Source organism: Diabrotica virgifera, chromosome 7, assembly GCF_917563875.1.
Source record: "Diabrotica virgifera virgifera chromosome 7, PGI_DIABVI_V3a".
Lineage (NCBI taxonomy): Eukaryota > Metazoa > Arthropoda > Insecta > Coleoptera > Chrysomelidae > Diabrotica > Diabrotica virgifera.
The window spans coordinates 48,331,091-48,352,810 of NC_065449.1; the positions used below are offsets into that span (position 1 = coordinate 48,331,091).

Here is a 21,720-nt window from a genome sequence, read left to right on the forward strand (position 1 = left end):
ATGTTTTTAAAAATGGTAACTGAGTTTTTTAGTCTTTTTTTAGTTTGCAGTTAGACCTACAGAACATCTAAAGGTACGTATGCATACGTGGGTGCTCCATGCTAGGTGTAGCTGCTCAAATGGATAAGGCATGCGCTCTCCTACCTACAAGGTGTCCCAAAAGTAATGGGACGGTCGAATATTTCGCGAACTAAACATCGGATCGAAAAACTGAAAAATACGGGTTCAATCATTTTCAAAAATCTATTTAATGACACCAAACACCAATCCCCACTACACCCCCTGGGGGTGGGGTGGGGGGTAACTTTAAAATCTTAAATAGAAACCCAAAGTTTTTCTTGCAGATTTTAATTCGTTACGTAAAAGTAAGCAACTTTTATTCAAGACATTTTTTCGAACTGTGGATAGATGGCGCTTTAATTGGGAAAAACCATTTATCCTGATACCATAGGTAAATTATAAAAACGGTCTAGTATCTCACAAAATGCACTTCCAAATGAGAAACTAAAAATAAGATTTTTAATCTTTTTCGAAAACCTTTCGAATAACACCAAACGTGACCCTCCAACCCACCCCCTGGAGGTGGGGTGGGTGTAACTTTAAAATCTTAAATAGCAACCCCCACTTTTTATTACAGATTCGGATCCGTCATGAAAAATTAAGCAACATTTATTCGAAACATTTTTTAGAATTGTTAATAGATGGCGCTTTAACTAGAAAAATACGATTTATTAGCTCCATCTGTCAAAAATTTAAAAAACTATTTCGGATAAATGTTGCTTAATTTTTTATGACGAATCCGAATCTGCAATAAAAAGTGGGGTTTGCTATTTAAGATTTTAAAGTTACCCCCCACGCCACCTCCAGGGGGTGGGTTGGAGGGTCATGTTTGTTGTTATTCGATAGGTTTTCGAAAAATATTAAAAATCTGTTTTTTGGTTTCTCATTTGGAAGTGTATTTCGTGAGATAATAGATCGTTTCTATAATTTACCTATGGTACCAGGATAAATGGTTTTTCCCAATTATAGCGCCATCTATCAACAGTTCGAAAAATTGTCTTGAATAAAAGTTGCCTACTTTTACGTAAAGAATCCAAATGTGCAAGAAAAACTGGGAGTTTCCATTTGAGATTTTAAAGTTACCCCCCACCCCACCTCCAGGGGGTGTAGTGGGGATTGGTGTTTAGTGTCATTGGATAGATTTTTGAAAATGATTGAAAACGTATTTTTCAGTTTTTCGATCCGATGTTTAGTTTGCGAAATATTCGACCGTTCCGCTACTTTTGGGACACCCTATATAAACCGCAAACCGGTTGGATCGAAGTGATCCACTATTATATTATGTGGAGCTGCTATACTGAGTACGGAGCACCCACGTATGGATATATGTACAGTAATTATGTATGGTAATCTGGTTGTTTATATTTAACATAAATTCGCATTTTATCTTATGTTGCAACAATAAATATATGTACTCGTAAATTTAACATTTGTTGACCTCCGGATCAGTGTTATCTGCTTAAACGTCTTCTTCTTCTTTTGCTTCCTGCTTCCTTAATAGGCTCGCGCCTCTTTCTCATCTTCGGATGCCTCCTCATCAGATATCCAGGTTGTCACTCCATCTCTTCCTTGGCCTTCCTATACTCCTTAGGCCGTTATGTGATCTGTCTTGTGCTATCTTTGCCAGTCTTCCTTCTCCCATTCTGTTTATATGGCTATACCATTCTTTTTTTCTTTTGCTTAAACGTTATGAATACACACCAAAGGCAATTTGCGTTGTTCATACGATCATTTCATAATATGATCCCGAGCAGAAGAGCGTTCGTCGCTCTTCTGCTCTTTATCTCCTCTCTTATAGAATCTGGCCATGGATGATCTGATAGCTAAACTCAATAACGCTAAGCATCATGTCCTGGGCTATATGGATTACCTAGTCATCTTAGCTCACGGACAATTTACAGCCACAGTCTGAGACCGAATGCAACAGGCTCTGTAACTAAGCGTAGTTACAGAATGGACTTTAAATATCGGACTTAACATCAGTCCCCTAAAGTAAAATATCATGAAATTTATATAAAGGAGGATTTAGAAGCACTGAGTTCTCCAAGTCTAAATGGTACACATTTAAATCTGGTGAGTGAAGTAAAGTCAAGCTTAAAAACAAGTAAAGCAGCTGGATCTCTTAATAACACAATCTGGATGAACAAACACCTAAGACAAGACACAAAAGCAAGAATCTATAAAGCAGCAATTAGACCTATATTGACATACACGGCGGAGACAAGACATGACACATCTAAAACGAGACGACTACTAGAAACAACAGAGATGAAAATACTCCGACGAATATCACGGAAAAGTCTGTTGGATAGGGAGAGAAGCGAAAGCATAAGAAGATCATGCAATGTAAAAGACATAAATGGATGGGTGACAAAACGGAAACATGAGTGGAACAAACACATTAGTAGAATGGCAGAGGATAGGATAGTACGAATAGCACGAGATAAGTCACCAAATGGACGAAGAAGTATTGGCAGACCAAGAAAAAATGGTGCGATAACTTAAACAATTTAGGAGGCTAATATTGAAGAAGAAACAGGCTTTAAAGCCTACATACAAGAAGGAAGAAGAAGAAGAAGTAAAGTCTTGGGATAATATTAGATTCAAGACATACTTGTTAGAATCAGCTGATAGAACGAATATCGAAGACATCCGTATTTACGTTAATGGTAGCTAGATGTTAATGGCTAACTTCACTTATGCAAAATTGTGGGGTTTAAGACCAGGCATGGTACGTTGCATTTATATTATGGCGGTAAAACATAGGCATCAGTGGGGTGGTGGCCAAAATCGCAGCAAAAAAGTGCAATCATCAAGGGGCAAAGAATTTCTATGTCACTTGGTATATTTTTAAATTTCAATTAGTTGATCCTTTTTTATTTTCAATAAAAAAATCTCGTCGTGTTTTTTAAAAACTTAAACAATAACTGAGATTTTAGTCTGCAGTTTGCAGGTATATCTTTTGTTTGTACATCAAGTATAGCAATGTCCAAATAAGTACCAAACTAACAAAGGCAATGACCGATAAAACCTTCTAACAGCCTTCAAATAACATGGAAAATTTTCGTTTTAGTTCTAACGAGACATTGATCTTTTTCTACGTTACTATTAATTTAATTTATAAAGGTAAATATTTATGGTAATCTTGTTGTTTATATTTAACATAAATTCGCATTTTATCTTATGTTGCAACAATAAATTAATGTATGTAAAGTTAACATTATTTGTTGACCTCCGGATCAGTGTTATCTGCTTAAACGTGACGGAGACATCCCAAAGGCAATTTACGTTGTTTTTAAATCATTTTGTACAATCCCAGAGCAGAACAGAGTACGTGGATGTTAATTTAATATTCCACAGTATTCCAATATTCCATAATATTATTATAGTTAGTTAAAAAGTAGTGTGTAGTGCAAAGATAATATCGTCAAAGAAAATAATGCCTAGTAATTCGAAAAAGGAGATTCCTCCTCTTACAGAAGATCAACAACACGCTATAAAAAGTTTAAGAAAAAGAATAGAAGGTAAGTCAGTGTTTATTATTGGTGTTGAATACATTTTTTTATTGATTTTTTATAGCTGAAATTAGTGGTATATATTATATTCCACAGTATTTGCATTGAGAAATTCTCGTTTTCATTATTTTTACTATGAATTTATTTTAAATACTCTGAGTGTTTTGAATGAAAATATATCTAACTCGAGTATGATAAAGAGGAAACCTCAAGATACAATTAAACCTAGTCCTATTGTTTTTAACAATCAGTAGCTGTAGTGACGACATTATAATATTATCATAATAACACTATTTGAAGATATAATGTGTATTTGTGTATTCAGCCGATTAGTTCAGGGATATAAGCAAAAAAAGTATTTGATAATAACATCTGTCAGTAATCCTGTTTGTTGTGACTAGTATGGGCCTCTGTAAAAACATAGTCATATAAAAAACTTTTAAAATGGCGTTCTATTTTAATATTTCTATCCGTATTTGTGATCAAAAATTGAAAAATAAATCTAGTACAGTCACTGAAGGTGGATATGAACTATTACCTTCGATTTCGTTGAACCTCCATCGAGTTGCATCAAAATTGGTGAGTGGTTAGAAGATATATCATGGAACAAAGGTGACATAATGCCAACTTGCGCTTTTACTCTGGGGGTGGATGCCACCCCTTCTCGTGGGTAAAAAAACTATTTATTAAAAATAACTCAATAATTCGTTAGAGGGACAAATTCTAATCAAAATTTGTTATATAAAGTTACTAAAATAAATCAAAACTATTAGAGTTATTATAGATCAAAGAATTTAATTTTTCGTCAGAAAAATGCATGTTTTTTACAGATTTTGCATAAATAACTTAAAAACTATAAGCTTTTTTAAGAAAGTTATTACCATAATTGAAACTAACAACAAATGAAATAAACTCCCTATTAGAAAAACCTTCTAATCTTAATTAAAAGTGAGTTATAGGTAATTTAATATTATATTTTTTTTTCGGATATTACCCAAATCTAAGTATTCAAGCTTAAATACCGGGAAATGATGCATTTTATAACATAAACTTAGTATACATTTGTCAAAGTACTTAGAAATATCTATCAAATGAGCCCCCGAACAAGCTGATAGCATTAAAATTTATGCTCAAAAATGTTTAAAAATTTTACTTTTAAAAATTTGTCCAAAATATGAGATTGTTGTTTTCCTAAAGTCCGTCAGTTTATACGCTATCAGATTCATCTAAAAACCATTTGAAAGAAAATTCCAATGGCTATTAAATTACGTTGAATTTAATATTTTAAAGGCCTTACTTTTTTTAAGATAACAGGTTAAATTGCCTTGGTTACATGGTTCTCGCAGCAAAATTTAAGCTTTATTTCTCGTCGGACCAACCATTTAGTAGAAACAGTGAGGACCAAGGAGCGTCAATAAATGTCCACACATAAATTAATCAAAAACGTTATATTATTCCTAGACGTTAATGGAACAGGTAAAAGATACGAATTTATAATTTACCAAGAGTCTTCGGCTTCAGTGGAATTGGCATCATCGTAGGATACAAAAACATTTTTGACTTTTTGCTGTGCTTACCGAATACATACTTGCATTTTGAACCAACTATGGTTGTTTTTGCCCACTTATTGGCCTTTTTTATTTTAGAGTTTGCTAATTTGACACATAAATAATGATATCGTTCCTTTTCATTTTGGGAAGGTGTTGGGATGGTGTTGAAGATTGAATTATCACATTCAAGGGGATTATTTATAGTCCATTGTCAAGTTTTTATAAAAGTATGAGGAAATGAATTAAATTATAGGAAAGCTAATAATAAGGCCACCTAATAGGGCAGTAGTACGCCGACAACCACTAAATATTTGAGATTTTTAGGAACAAAGGTATTTAGAAAATCGGATGTAATGCAATGTTGTGGATACTTTTTAACTTCTTGGTCCTTCTAGGGTTAATGATGTAATTGGTCCAGTAACACAATCTCCAATAACTAGGAACAATAATTATAGCACGAAAACCAAATATAAAACAGAAATTGAAAATAGACTAATGAAAACGGAAAAGTGTGTGCAAAAAACGGATTAAGAGGTGCCAAATTAAGAATATATAAAGAACATTTGCTAGGCCGATAGTAGCTTGCATTATAGCGACATGGACATTAATTACAAAACAACAAGAAATGGTGCAGCTATGAGAACGAAGAATACTAAGAAAAATATTTAGAGGAAAACTGAAGAAAGACGGTTAGATCTAAAGGACAGATAAAGATCTGAGAAAGTTTATAAGGACCCCAACATACTAGGAGTAAGAAAACCCAACATGCTAGTAGTAAGAAGAACCTAACAACTATATGACTAGACACAACAGAATGGCAGTGAAGATACCGAAAATGCTACCGTCAATTACAATAATCGCACAAGCCCTTTTAGGAGTACGTGTATGGAGAAGAGCAGCCACAGACAAGCAAGGGTGGAGGCAAAAAATAAAGGAGGCCAAGGCTCAATTTGGGCTGTAGTGCCGTAGAAGAAGAATTACAATAATCGTCGTCAGAGAAGAAGTCGATCTAAAATATGGTGGAAAATGTAGAAGATGATATTCTTCTTAATACGCCGTCTCCTTTCAACCCTAGAAGGATTAAACGTTTATATCTCAGTTATTTTTTACCGAACGGAAATTGTGAAACCGATAAAATGTTTGGCACAGAAAAAACTTAAATTTGGTTATATACCATTTTTTACGTATATTGAGTAATTTTGGAGTTATTATCAAAAGAATATGAAAATTACGATAATTTTAAAAATTCTGATTTTTTAAAATCATATCTTTTTTTTTAATATGCATTTTAAACCGGTTCAAGTCGTTAAAATCATTACTTATGCTAATATAAAGAAATTCTTGTAAGGATTACTATAGTGATGTTGGTTATAGTTACTTTCGAGTATTCGTTACAAATCGTTACTTTTTTTAAAGTAATCATTTACAGTATTCGTTACTTTGATTACTATGATTACTTTTGTTATTGAGTACCGGTAATCATATCGAGAATCGTATTTCTCAGTAGGTACGTACTTTGTATAAAGTAATCATTTACTGTATTCGTTACTTTGATTACTATGATTACTTTTGTTACTTTTGTATTTGAGTACCGGTAATCATATGTAGAATCGTATTTCTGAGTAGGTAGCTATTTTGTATGGGTATTCCGATATAACAGCGACCTTTACCGATCTGTTTAAGGGATAAAAATGATTTGATTACTGTGATTCCTTTTGTATTTGATTACCGGTAATCATATCGAGAATCGTATTTCTCAGTAGGTAGGTATTTTATATAGGTATTCCGATATAACAACGACCTTTACCGATCTGTTTAAGGGATAAAAATGATTTCATTACTATGATTACTTTTGTTACTTTTATATTTGAGTACCGGTAGTCATATCAAGAATCGTATTTCTCAGTAGGTAGGTATTTTGTATAGGTATTCCGATACAGACCTAGATCCCGCGTACCAAAAAAAGTTGATTAATAGCAAGCTGAAAATCGGTTAATAACTTAACGGTGTCTAGTCGGACAAACTTTGATGTATGGGAACACTGAAACAGGAGAAGTTTTAATTGTGTTCTAAAATTTATAGGTTTTATCGCTAAATTTCCCATCTCCACTAGTTTCATTTCTATTTATCTCACAACTTAATATGTTTTCCATTTTTTGCGTTATTTTGCCGGTTATAAGCGTGCTCATTACTGTTATATTGAAAAATATTAGTGATTGATTTAGAAATTATATTAGAAATTTTAAATTGTTTTTAAAAATTACTGAAATAATGTTTGTGCTTATTCTAAAATATGGGTATAATAAGAAAGCAATACAAGTGTAAAAACTAACTTAATATGGAATATCCTCTACCATTACAAAATTAAACAAATATACATTAAAACGAGACATTTATTTCGCTAGAAATCTAAATGAAATACATTTGACAAAATCAAATCTACTAATTTTATTTTGCTTTAATTTCGCTATTTTGCGATCAACAAATTTTTAACGCTCTTGAAGTAGTTTTCGGTACACTTTTTTTGGTTTCACAGAACTTCGTATTTTTATATAAGTGTCAATTTGAAATATCTTTTAAAACTTCTAAAAATTGAAATATATTAGGCTACGGATTGTAAAATAACGAATTAAATTTAGAATGAAAACTTTCACAGACATTGGCTGTACGCTCAAGTGATGAACTGTTTTCCGCCCACATCTCAGGAGGGAAGTCTGCCTCTTCAGAAATATAGTTGTCCACCAAGTAGTCAGCAAATTGTTGTACGGCTTGGTGTTGTGCTGGTAATATTTCACTTAAGTCTAAAGCAAAACACTCACCTGCTTCTAATGGATCTAGGAAAGGTAGACCAAACATATATCTAAGGTATTGCCCGACTTCATTGTCCTTTGAATACTCAGTAGCCAGACCAACTTTTTGAATTTTTCTCCACCATAATTGTCCGAGATGAAACCTACATCCTTTTATTTTCGCAGATGGAAACACTTCACTTATAGCTGCATGGATCGCTTTTTCGAAATCGGCATACATAACCTTGGGACTAAAATTTAAGTTCAATTTTTGACACTCCGTCTTTAAACAGTTTAAGGCAGTCACATATGAATTTGCCAAGTTATTTGAAAACAAAAAGAATGCCAACGGTACATCGTGTCCATTTTCGAGTCCGTGAACTGTAAATAGTTGAGTAAAAAATTTTGTGCAATATTTAAAAGTTCCATCAACATAAATTGTTTCTAATTTACTTAAAAATGTTAAGTTAGATACACCAGAAAAAGCAACAAATTTTTTTACCGGATCATTTTTCAATAAAAATTGTCCTTTTTGGTTTGTTGTCACTTCCACGGAGTTTAACGAGTCATGTACTTCCTCTGCGCGCACTTCGGAATTTTGGGAATAACTTGATTTCTGCCATTATAAATATTTTTCTAATCAAATGTACATCTTCTACCGTAAGACTTTTAGTGCCAAATTGTTTAATTTCGCTATGTATCAACTTCAATGTTTTTTCACACATATCGTCCATTGCCTTCCGCTTAACACCATTACTTAATTTTTGCCGCTTTAACACTGTTTTTGATAAACTTTCATGGGTATGGTTATGACTACATTCGACTACACTGTTACAAATATTTAAAGTTTTAACAAATGCTTTTCAACTTCTTTCTACACACTGCCAACGTTTGATATTATTAGCAAGAATTTTATGGAAGTTATATTTGCAATTGTCAATAACTAACATTGACTTGCCCTTTTCACTTAACATTTCACTTACTTCAGATTTCTCCATCATGAACTAGGTTTAACGACATTCAAACTGGAACTAAAGTAATAATGTTAAGATTCGCACCACCCCTATTTCTTATCATAAAATTTCAGGTAGACTTCTAATTATCTACCAATCTTTTCAAAGAAATATATCAATTGCAACTTCTGATACGGAAAAACCCAATCAAATATTGAACAAGGGAATATGAGCTCTAACATCATAATACTTTATTGATAATATTATCGTTACAATTTTACTATATTTTTAAGTAAGAAGTAGTGTTATATGCATTGTTTAAAAAGACTCATTCTTTTTAAACAATGATAGTAGTGTTGTATTAGGTAAATACAAAGTCTGAGAAATATTTATTAAAAATTTTATTTATAAAATGTATCGAAGTACCTGCTTTATGAAGGCAACATTATCTATTTAAGCTGACCCTGGCTATTCATTATTATTCATTGTGTACCCAGTAAAGCCATTATTCAACTATCTTTTCCAAGAAATATATGGCCGGAGCGAATTTACCTACTATGCCCTTTATCTGTGGGGTATTAAAATCTGACCGCCGCGCGCCGGAGCGAACTAGTATACGCCCATAAGAGGAGATACTCGACACCCTGTTGGGCACCTCTTTTGATCTCCACACTTTCAGTAGGTTCATTGCCTATGTTCGCTCTTGCTGTTTGCCACAATTTGAATATCCTTGTCGTCAATTTCTGCTTTGTAGAATATCTTATGTTGTTAAAAATTACAACTAAAAAAACAAAGAACGGTTTGTCTGATTTATCTTTAGTATTTGGTAGTGTACTTGGTTGCTACCTGCTGCCTTATTGTTTTTTAGTGCTGCAATGGCTTCTTCTATCTTTCATTTAAGGATATAAGCTCCTGTTTCTCTTCCTACATGGTGTTGCTAATCATCAGTTTAGCATAATTTTTCTATGTAAGATTTCCATGTTGATAAGATTGTTGATGAATCCGAGATTATATTTCCATTGCTATCTTTGATGCCGTTATGTGAGATATTGAATCTGTTCTTGTTTATCATTGACTTTATTTTTTTTTGCATATTGAACACATCACGTAGATATTTATAGGCTTTCCTTAGGCACATCAAAGAAACATGAAACGTAAATTACGTTTCATGGAAATAAACCACTGCTAAACAAATATATGTCCGGCCATTTATGAAACTTTCCGAAAATAAAAATGTGTCATGAGCATGAATCACACTCATTTCATTGGTAGGCGGACTTTGAGATTTGTTTAGCAGTGTTTTCTTTTCATGAAATATGTTTTTCGTTTCATGTTTCATGTTTTTCGTTTCATGTCGCTTTGGTGTGCTGCTTGGCTTATATCGTTATTTTGAATATTCTCTTGAATTTTCTGTATATTCACGTTCACGTATTTTCTTTTCTCTGTTAGAGACACATTTTAGCGGTCTTTTGTCTTGCATCTTCGTAGATTGCTCTTCTTTCTCCGGTTTTTCTGTTCATATCTTTTTTGTATCCTTAATTTGTTTTCTCTATGGCCTTCTCTTTTTGACTTTTTCTTTTTTGTGTCTATGATCTTCCTTGCTGGGTCAACGATTGTTGTTTTAATTTCTTTCCAATGTCCTTCAATGACTGCCTGTAGTTGTAAATGTTTATGTTATTTCTGTTTGATATTTTCTTGTTTCACAGTTGTGTTTGACACTTCTTTGTCTAAATGCTTGTATGTCTATTTGTTCTGTTGTTTAATCTTGTGTATCCCTTATTTATCTTTGAATTCTGTATCTACTATATTTTATAAATATGGACTACGAGGTGGACAGATCCGCACCATGCCTTCTTCGGCTATTCAACTCTGATACGCTTATATTGCCTCCATTTTGTTGATCAAGATAAATATAATCAACTTGGTTCGCATTTGTTCAACTAGGCATAATGCATGTCGCTTTGTGTATATCACGGTGTGGGAAAAAAGTCAAGTCTATGATCATTGATCATGTTGTTTTTACTGCCAAAGTTGATTAGTAATTCTAGTTTTCATTGGTGTTTGAGTGGAGTGATAATTTACCAATATATAGTTCCTAAGAAAAGTTCTTCTTTGCCTAATTGTGAATTGAGATCTCTTAGTACAATCTTGATATCATTTATCGATAAGCTATCGTTTACTTCTTCTAGTTGTTCGTAAAACTGTTTGTTTATTTCTATGCTAGGTTCATCTATTGGACAGCGTATGATAATGGATGAGAGTTTAACTAATTTTGTCTTTATTCTTAGTTTATATATGTTTTGTTCCAACAAGCGGCCAAATCAGTCAGAAACTATCAGCGAATAGTCGACCAGAGCGAGTAGAGTGGATAGGACTGATGACTTTATTAATGTTCTCTCTCTGACCAACTGTTTGCTGACGTTTTCTGACTAGTTTGACAGTTTGTAGGAACATACCTATAATTTTTCATTTATTTCTTTAAAATCTAATATGGGGTTTTCCTCTTACTATCAACTACTATGAAAGCTATCCCGAACTCTATGTTTTTGTTGTCTTTTCTGCTATACAGTGCGTCCATAAAGTAACGCATAAATTCATTATTTCGTAAACCAGCGACTAAGGAAAAATCCCCAAACAGATCGATTTTTATTTTTAAATTACGGTGTTTTGGCATATATATCATACTAGTGACGTCATCTATCTGGACGTGATGACGTAATCGATGATTTTTTTAATAGGGGTCGTGTGATAGCTCATTTGAAAGGGTATTTAATTCTATATTTACTAATATAAACACTAACATAATTATTTATACAGGGTGACCAAAAAATGTTTTTTTAAATTAAATTAATTGGCACAAAAAGATGAACGTATCTAATTTGTTTAATTCTAAGTACATTTTACTGCTGTCAAAAAACATAAAAAAGTTTATTTAAAAAATAAACATTGATTTTCGCATAAACGTAATGTTCAATTTTCCAAGAGGCAGGTGGTGGGTGGCAGCTCTAACATTGGATTTAAGCGAAAGGCAATCTTTATTTGTCAAATAAACATATTTTCCCCTGTTTTCTGACAACAGTAAAAAGAATTTGAAATTACATAGGTTACATGCACTCTTCTTTTTGTCTCAATTAATTTTATTAATAAAATTTTCTTTTAAATTACGTCATCAATCCCAGATGGATGACGTCACTAGTATGATATATATGCCAAAAAATTGTAATTTATAAATAAAAATAGACCTGTTTCGAGATTTTTCCTTACAATCGCCGGTTTACGAAATAATGAATTTATACGTTACTTTATGGACGCACTGTATAATATTGTATTCTCCATTACATAGTATGTATCTTTGTGTCACTTAGTATTTTACTGCGTGTCCGAACCATTAAGTTTCGTGTATTACTGCTGGTTATATTATGTATTTTATATTTTGGAGCTTGTTGGGTAGTATGCTTCTGATTTATTTTTTAGGACGTTCCATATACCGAGTGCGTAGTCCATGTTTCTTCGCCTACGTCGTCGTCGATCGTTTTGTACTTTTTGCAGTTAAGGGTTACCTCCTCTTTGCTCATCCCCAACCTAGATGACCAGACATTTTTCCAGGGTTTGTGCCCTTCGCCAATATGATTCTAGTTATTAGGCGACAGAAACTTGCATTTCTACCTCTATATTCTGCTATATAATGAACGCACATTGTGCGCCACGCACCCAGTGGTTACGCCGAAAAAGCGTTCGGGCACGGGAGTATAGGATTTGTTGGCAGAAGCTAAGTTCTATTTATATAATCACCGACTTTCTCGTCGGAACCAAAATGTATACCAAAAATGAATAACCATTTTCAATTTCGTTGCAAAACGAAAATACAGCCGAACCATATTCCAGCCCAATCAGAGAGTGCTGCAAGCACCTCTACCGGTTTCGAAACTTATTAGTCTCTCATCAGCAGGCACATATGCTGCTCTCCCTGATCCAACCAAAACAAACCCCAGCGTGCAGTCCCGAATTGCAACGAACGAAATGGCATAGATGCCCTAGCGGCAACTGCTAGCAAAAGACTAAGTTTTCACTCTAATGGCATATAACATATCCCACCAGAATGAAAACAATGGGAACCTTCTCTGGTTACACCTCCGAGGCTTCTACAATTTGCAAGCCATACGGATGCTGAGACTAAGGAAGATGAGGGAATTCTACAATTTACAATTCACGTCACATCTGCTCAGCGCGGTAAAGTTCCAACGAGACTGGTTCCCTTCATACTCCACACAGAGTAAATGTAAATCAAAAATGAATAACCATTTTCAATTTCGTTGCAAAACGAAAATACAGCCGAACCATATTCCAGCCCAATCAGAGAGTGCTGCAAGCACCTCTACCGGTTTCGAAACTTATTAGTCTCTCATCAGGAGGCACATATGCTGCTCTCCCTGATCCAACCAAAACAAACCCCAGCGTGCAGTCCCGAATTGCAACGAACGAAATGGCATAGATGCCCTAGCGGCAACTGCTAGCAAAAGACTAAGTTTTCACTCTAATGGCATATAACATATCCCACCAGAATGAAAACAATGGGAACCTTCTCTGGTTACACCTCCGAAGCTTCTACAATTTGCAAGCCATACGGATGCTGAGACTAAGGAAGATGAGGGAATTCTACAATTTACAATTCACGTCACATCTGCTCAGCGCGGTAAAGTTCCAACGAGACTGGTTCCCTTCATACTCCACACAGAGTAAATGTAAATCAAAAATGAATAACCATTTTCAATTTCGTTGCAAAACGAAAATACAGCCGAACCATATTCCAGCCCAATCAGAGAGTGCTGCAAGCACCTCTACCGGTTTCGAAACTTATTAGTCTCTCATCAGGAGGCACATATGCTGCTCTCCCTGATCCAACCAAAACAAACCCCAGCGTGCAGTCCCGAATTGCAACGAACGAAATGGCATAGATGCCCTAGCGGCAACTGCTAGCAAAAGACTAAGTTTTCAATCTAATGGCATATAACATATCCCACCAGAATGAAAACAATGGGAACCTTCTCTGGTTACACCTCCGAGGCTTCTACAATTTGCAAGCCATACGGATGCTGAGACTAAGGAAGATGAGGGAATTCTACAATTTACAATTCACGTCACATCTGCTCAGCGCGGTAAAGTTCCAACGAGACTGGTTCCCTTCATACTCCACACAGAGTAAATGTAAATCAAAAATGAATAACCATTTTCAATTTCGTTGCAAAACGAAAATACAGCCGAACCATATTCCAGCCCAATCAGAGAGTGCTGCAAGCACCTCTACCGGTTTCGAAACTTATTAGTCTCTCATCAGGAGGCACATATGCTGCTCTCCCTGATCCAACCAAAACAAACCCCAGCGTGCAGTCCCGAATATGGTTCGGCTGTATTTTCGTTTTGCAACGAAATTGAAAATGGTTATTCATTTTTGATTTGCATTTACTCTGTGTGGAGTATGAAGGGAACCAGTCTCGTTGGAACTTTACCGCGCTGAGCAGATGTGACGTGAATTGTAAATTGTAGAATTCCCTCATCTTCCTTAGTCTCAGCATCCGTATGGCTTGCAAATTGTAGAAGCCTCGGAGGTGTAACCAGAGAAGGTTCCCATTGTTTTCATTCTGGTGGGATATGTTATATGCCATTAGAGTGAAAACTTAGTCTTTTGCTAGCAGTTGCCGCTAGGGCATCTATGCCATTTCGTTCGTTGCAATTCGGGACTGCACGCTGGGGTTTGTTTTGGTTGGATCAGGGAGAGCAGCATATGTGCCTCCTGATGAGAGACTAATAAGTTTCGAAACCGGTAGAGGTGCTTGCAGCACTCTCTGATTGGGCTGGAATATGGTTCGGCTGTATTTTCGTTTTGCAACGAAATTGAAAATGGTTATTCATTTTTGATTTACATTTACTCTGTGTGGAGTATGAAGGGAACCAGTCTCGTTGGAACTTTACCGCGCTGAGCAGATGTGACGTGAATTGTAAATTGTAGAATTCCCTCATCTTCCTTAGTCTCAGCATCCGTATGGCTTGCAAATTGTAGAAGCCTCGGAGGTGTAACCAGAGAAGGTTCCCATTGTTTTCATTCTGGTGGGATATGTTATATGCCATTAGAGTGAAAACTTAGTCTTTTGCTAGCAGTTGCCGCTAGGGCATCTATGCCATTTCGTTCGTTGCAATTCGGGACTGCACGCTGGGGTTTGTTTTGGTTGGATCAGGGAGAGCAGCATATGTGCCTCCTGATGAGAGACTAATAAGTTTCGAAACCGGTAGAGGTGCTTGCAGCACTCTCTGATTGGGCTGGAATATGGTTCGGCTGTATTTTCGTTTTGCAACGAAATTGAAAATGGTTATTCATTTTTGATTTACATTTACTCTGTGTGGAGTATGAAGGGAACCAGTCTCGTTGGAACTTTACCGCGCTGAGCAGATGTGACGTGAATTGTAAATTGTAGAATTCCCTCATCTTTCTTAGTCTCAGCATCCGTATGGCTTGCAAATTGTAGAAGCCTCGGAGGTGTAACCAGAGAAGGTTCCCATTGTTTTCATTCTGGTGGGATATGTTATATGCCATTAGAGTGAAAACTTAGTCTTTTGCTAGCAGTTGCCGCTAGGGCATCTATGCCATTTCGTTCGTTGCAATTCGGGACTGCACGCTGGGGTTTGTTTTGGTTGGATCAGGGAGAGCAGCATATGTGCCTCCTGATGAGAGACTAATAAGTTTCGAAACCGGTAGAGGTGCTTGCAGCACTCTCTGATTGGGCTGGAATATGGTTCGGCTGTATTTTCGTTTTGTAACGAAATTGAAAATGGTTATTCATTTTTGATTTACATTTACTCTGTGTGGAGTATGAAGGGAACCAGTCTCGTTGGAACTTTACCGCGCTGAGCAGATGTGACGTGAATTGTAAATTGTAGAATTCCCTCATCTTCCTTAGTCTCAGCATCCGTATGGCTTGCAAATTGTAGAAGCCTCGGAGGTGTAACCAGAGAAGGTTCCCATTGTTTTCATTCTGGTGGGATATGTTATATGCCATTAGAGTGAAAACTTAGTCTTTTTCAAAATGTATACCTTCACCGGCCTATACTTGCCCTTCACAAAAACTCCAAAAATTTTTTGAAGTTAAAATTTCTTTAGGGACTTTGTGCACTTTTTGAATGGGAAAATGTATTAATTTGGCGACCGTCATCGCTTCGAAGAAATCAATTTTTGAAGTGAAAACTTCTTGAGGGACGTTGGGCACTTTTTTGATGGGGAAATATATTAAATTAGCGACCATCATCGCGACCGTCATCGTTTCGATGAAATTCGTTTTTGAAATGAAAATTTCTTTAGGGGCCTAAAGTATTGAATTAGCGACCGTCATTGCGACCGTCATCGCTTTGAAGAAATAATTTTTTTATGTGAAAACTTCTCTAGGGACGTTGTACACTTTTTGGATGGGGAAAAGTATTAAATTAGCGATCGTCATCGCTTCTACAAAATAAACTTTTGAAGTAAAAATTTCTTTAGGGCCGTTGTGCACTTTTCGGATGGGAAATGTATTAAATTAGCGACGGTCATCGCGACCATCATCGCTTCGACGAAATAAATATTTGAAGTGAAAACTGTTTGATGGACGTTGTGCACTTTTTGGATGGGGAAAAATTAGCGACCTTCATCGCTTCGAAGAAAAAAATTTTTGAACTGAAAATTTCTCTAGGGACGTTGTTAACTCTTTGGATGGGAAAAAGTATTAAATTAGCGAACGTCATCGCGACCATCATCGCTTCGATGAAATACATGTTTGAAGTGAAAACTTCTTGAGGGACGTTGTGCACTTCTTGGATGAGAAAAAAGTATTGAATTTGCGACCGTCATCACTTCGCTGAAATATATTTTTTACGTATATAAATTATGTGCATGCATACATAAATGGCATAGGGCAATATAGCACTTCTTTTTGGATGGAGATTAAGCACAGAGCTCGTAGTTACTAACAAGTTTTCACTTCTGTCGGCACTCCTATGAGTGTCTTCAATTTTATTTTAAATAATTTCGTACCTACGTACATTCTAAAGTTACGGTTGTCATACGTGATGTGAAATTTCAGTAAATTATCGTACTGATAAATTTAGAAAGCCATGTTTAAATTAATAAAAAACACAAATATTATTCTGACATGTTTTAAAACATTGCATTAATTAGTTAAAAATATTTCTAGATTAACTAACCGTTTTTATAAAAATGCAATTTAACAGTTGTTGAATTTGAAATATCATGAATGTCAGCAGATTTCAAATATTATTTGTGGAAAGTGTGCTTTGAGCTGTCAGATAGCCATTTTTATAAGTGAATTATTTTTACGAGAGTCTAGTGTATTGTGGAGTTTTTTTAAAGTAATCATTGCTTTTTTCGATTAAGAGGAGAAATACTTCGTCACAATCATTTTACGAATGAAAATATGCGGGATATGATTTACGTATTCACACAAGTACATTTGTGGTGGCTAGGGAGCCCGAAGGTATAGATTGTTGTACGCCGACAGAAAAAAAAAACAAATTAAAAAACTTTTGCACATTTATTTTATCGTTTGAGTGAAACATCGTTATTTTATACTAAAATTGCGGTGATCGACTAACACAAATCACACCCTATTTTCGTAACAAAAAACTGATTTAAAATGTTACACATAAAGACGAAAATAGTTTGCTATTCTTACAATATGCGAGAAAATAAAGCAATAAACCTACTAAGTTTTATAGTTAATGCGCCCCAATGAAACTTGTTGCATTCAATTCGTAAGAGCCTTATAGTAGAGCATCCGATATAAGGTCGATTTGCACCGATCTGTTTAATGGATAAAAATTATTGAATATGTAATTTAGAATGTTATCAATTACAAAAAAACAAGGGTTGCCCGATCTAATCTTGTTCTAACTATACTTAATTAATAATTAAAAAATGACAATTTTTGTGAATTTAAAAAAAATTTTCGACCCGGGCAGATATTATTTCAGATTTTTTGGATCATTCTAAACGAAATTTTTCTTTTGTAATTTTTCTCTAAAGTTGATCGTTTTCGAGTTATAAATAATTTAAAACTGAAAAAAGAACGAAAGATGACAATTTTCAAGGCTCACAAACACAAGTAAAAAATATGTTTTTTGTAATCATCGAGTACATAAATTCAAGTTCAAACGTTTTTCTATCAGGTCCCGATAAGAATTTTAGCCATTTTTTATTCTAAAACATATTTTTTTAATTGTTAATGAGGAAGGTTTCTTATGGAGAGACGGGCATTAACAACTAAAAAAACTGTTTCAGAATTAAATAAGTCCAAAAGGCTTATCAAGAACTGATAGATTAACGTTTGAACTTGAATTTAGGTACTTCGTAATTTCAATAATGATGATTTTATGATTTTATACTTATGTTTTTGAGCCTTGGAAATCGTCATCTTTCGTTCTTTTTTCAGTTTTAAATTGTTTACTAGAAAACCATTAACTTTAGAGAAAAATCACAAAAGAACTTTTATCTACTCTATGTCATATTATGTATAAGTAAGGTGTTTTGGATATTTCGTAAACAGCTTGAGATAAAAATTAAAAATTTTGTATTTTTCTTCACCCAATCATCCACTATGAATACTCAAGGGCCAGTTGTTCGAAAGCTAATCAAAAATGATCATTATCAAATATTTAATTACTGTCACAACTGTCAATGTCAACTTTGATTGGGTTGCTGAAAACATAATTATTGATTACAATTATGAAATTAGTTAATCAATCATGTTAATAATTGTTATGTTATTTGATTAACTAATCTCATAATTATAATCAATTACGTTTTCAGCAACCCAACCAAAGTTGACATTGATAGTTGTGACAGTAATTAAATATTTGATACTGATCATTGTTGATTAGCGTTCGAACAACCGGCCCTTAATTTTAACAAAATCTTAGGGCCGGTTGTTCGAACGCTAATCAACATTGATCACTATCAAATACTTAATTACTGTCACAACTGTCAATGTCAACTTTGGTTGGGTTGCCGAAAATATAATTATTGATGACAATTATGAAATTAGTTAATCAATTATGTTAATAATTGTTATGTTAATTGACTAACTAATCTCATAATTACAATTAACTATGTATTCAGCAACCCAACCAAAGTTGACATTGACAGTTTTGAGAGTAATTAAATATTTGATAGTGATCAATGTTGATTAGCGTTCGAACAACCGGCCCTAAATATGTCAGGAAAAAAATTAATTCAAAGTGTGTTGATTTGACCTGGAATAGCTCAAAACAGAAAATTAAAAACATTGAAGACAAAATCAATAAAGAAATCAGAAGCAAAATTCGTTATGCAAAAGAAAAACTGTAGAGCAGCAAATATGTCTTGAAATAGAACTGCAAAGTAATTAAATTGCATTATTGAACAAGGAAAATGAATTTTCCAAAATGCATTTGGAGGTGATTAAAAATTTGATACAAAAACAATGCAAAATCTTTACTTGGGAGATTTTTGGGGTCGCTGATCACGAATATCATGACGGTGATGGTCTCTAAATGCCTAGAAAGGGCATTGTACTCTCGAGTTCTTTGAAAATTCGGTGGAAAATTAGTACAGACTCTAACACTAAAGTGATAAAACCGCATTATTGAACAAGGAATATGCATTTTCCAAAATGTATTTCGAAGTGATGAAAAATGTTACGTTTAAAACCGGAAATATTTACGAAATGAGTTCAATATTACTACTCGGGGGATTTTGGGACATTCAAGACGAATAACATGACGCCATGGTCACTAAGGTACCACCTTAAGCGAAGGATGGGCCTGGTCTCCTGAAGTTTTGTGGAAATTCGATACAAAATCAGGCAAAACTTGTTACTTGATGATATTTGGGGTCGCTGAACACTAAAAGCATGTGAGCGATGGTCTTCTATAGTTTATTTTTAACCAGGAGGAGTAAACTAAAAAGACAAATTCACACCGAAGAAAGTCACTACAATAATAACCAAATACATCTTCTTTTTTGGTTGATCTAGTCGGCCCTCAACGGTAACCCATAAATATTATATTAAATTAATACGTCGCTAAAGAGTTATAAAAGCAAACTTAAAATCTAAAAATTAAAGGAATAGCACAGAAAACACAAAAATCGCCGATATAGCTTAATTACCCTATGAAATGTCACTAGTGTCAAAATTTTATAAATGTCATTAGTGTCAAAATTTTATAGCAGTGGAGTAAACTTGCCTGTGGTTGGACCAATTATTACAAACAAACAACACAGCGCGGTAAATTTTAATCACTTCTATTGGTTAAAAAAAAACCATAGAGTACGGTATAGTTAGACCCAAACCCAGACATCCAAAGTGAAAGTTATCCTCCAACACCAAATTGTTCTATATGGTCCACATAATGTTCAGAAAAAAGTCACACCATTTTGAGCGTCGGGTTTGGGGGGGAGAGGGGGGAGAAATCTGCAAATTCGTAGTTTTTTACGTTTTTCGTCAATATTTCTAAAACTAAGCGGTTTAGCATGAACAATCTTCTACACAAAATTGTTCTACATTAAATTTCAAATAAAAAAGGCCCTATGCATAACCCTTCTAAAATGAACGGTTCCAAAGTTACGGAGGTAGTATAGTATAATTGGCCCAAAAAAAGGCCTAACCCAGACATCCAAAGTAAAAGTTTTCCTTCAACACCAAATTGTTCTATATGGTCCACATATTGTTCAGTAAAAAGTTACACCATTTTGAGCGTCCGGTTTGGGGGGGAGATGGGGGAAAAATCGGTAAATTAGTAGTTTTTTTAAGTTTTTCGTCAATATTTCTAAAACTATGCTCCAGCGTAAGGAATGTACTATAGAAAAATGTTCTACATAAAATTTGAAACAACAAAGGTTCTATACATAATTGTTATAAAATCAACGGTTCCAGAGTTACGGAGGGTGAAAAGTGGAGGTTTTCGATACTTTTTATATTTACCGATTTCTCCCCCCCTCTCCCCCCAAACCCGACGCTCAAAATGGTGTGACTTTTTTCTGAACATTATGTGGACCATATAGAAAAATTTGGTGTTGGAGTATAACTTTCATTTTGGATGTCTGGGTTTTTGGTATAGTTATATCATAAATATTGCCCAAAAAATATAAAAAGTATCGAAAACCTCGACTTTTCACCCTCCGTAACTCTGGAACCATTGATTTTATAACAATTATGTATAGAACCTTTTTTGTTTTGAATTTTATGTAGAATATTCTTCTATAGAATATTCCTTACGCTAAAGCATAGTTTTAGAAATATTGACGAAAAACGTAAAAAAAACTACTAATTTACCGTCTTCTCTCCCATCTCCCTCCCAAACCGGACGCTCAAAATGGTCTAATTTTTTACTAAACAATATGTGGACCATAAAAAACATTTTGGTGTTGGAGGAAAACTTTTACTTTGGATGTTTGGGTTAGGCCGTTTTTTGGACCAGTTATACCATACTACCTCCGTAACTTTGGAACCATTCATTTTAGAAAGATTATGCATAGGGCCTTTTTTATTTCCGATTTAATGTAGAATAATTTTGTATAGAGGGTTGTTCATGCTAAACCGCATGGTTTTAGAAATATTGGCGAAAAACTTAAAAAATTACGAATTTACCGATTTCTCCCCCCTCTCCTCCCCAAACCCGATGCTCAAAATGGTGTGACTTTTTTCTGGACATTGTGTGGACCATATAGAACAATTTGGTGTTGAAGGATAACTTTCACTTTGGATGTCTGGGTTACGCCATCTTTTGGATCAACTATACTATACTAATAGGCACCTGGTCCCATAATTATTCG

General features: G+C 34.5%; 1 protein-coding gene across 1 annotated transcript in view; it reads left to right on the forward strand.

Annotated features, from left to right (window-relative positions):
- Positions 1-3,276: 3,276 nt before the first annotated feature.
- Positions 3,277-21,720, forward strand: part of LOC114327841 (alpha-tocopherol transfer protein) — a 60,820-nt gene continuing 42,376 nt past the window's right edge. Inside the window, exon 1 of the mRNA XM_028276547.2 lies at positions 3,277-3,584. Within this exon, the coding sequence (XP_028132348.1) occupies positions 3,500-3,584 (85 nt within the window). The 5' untranslated portion in view covers positions 3,277-3,499. The remainder of the gene's footprint in view (positions 3,585-21,720) is intronic.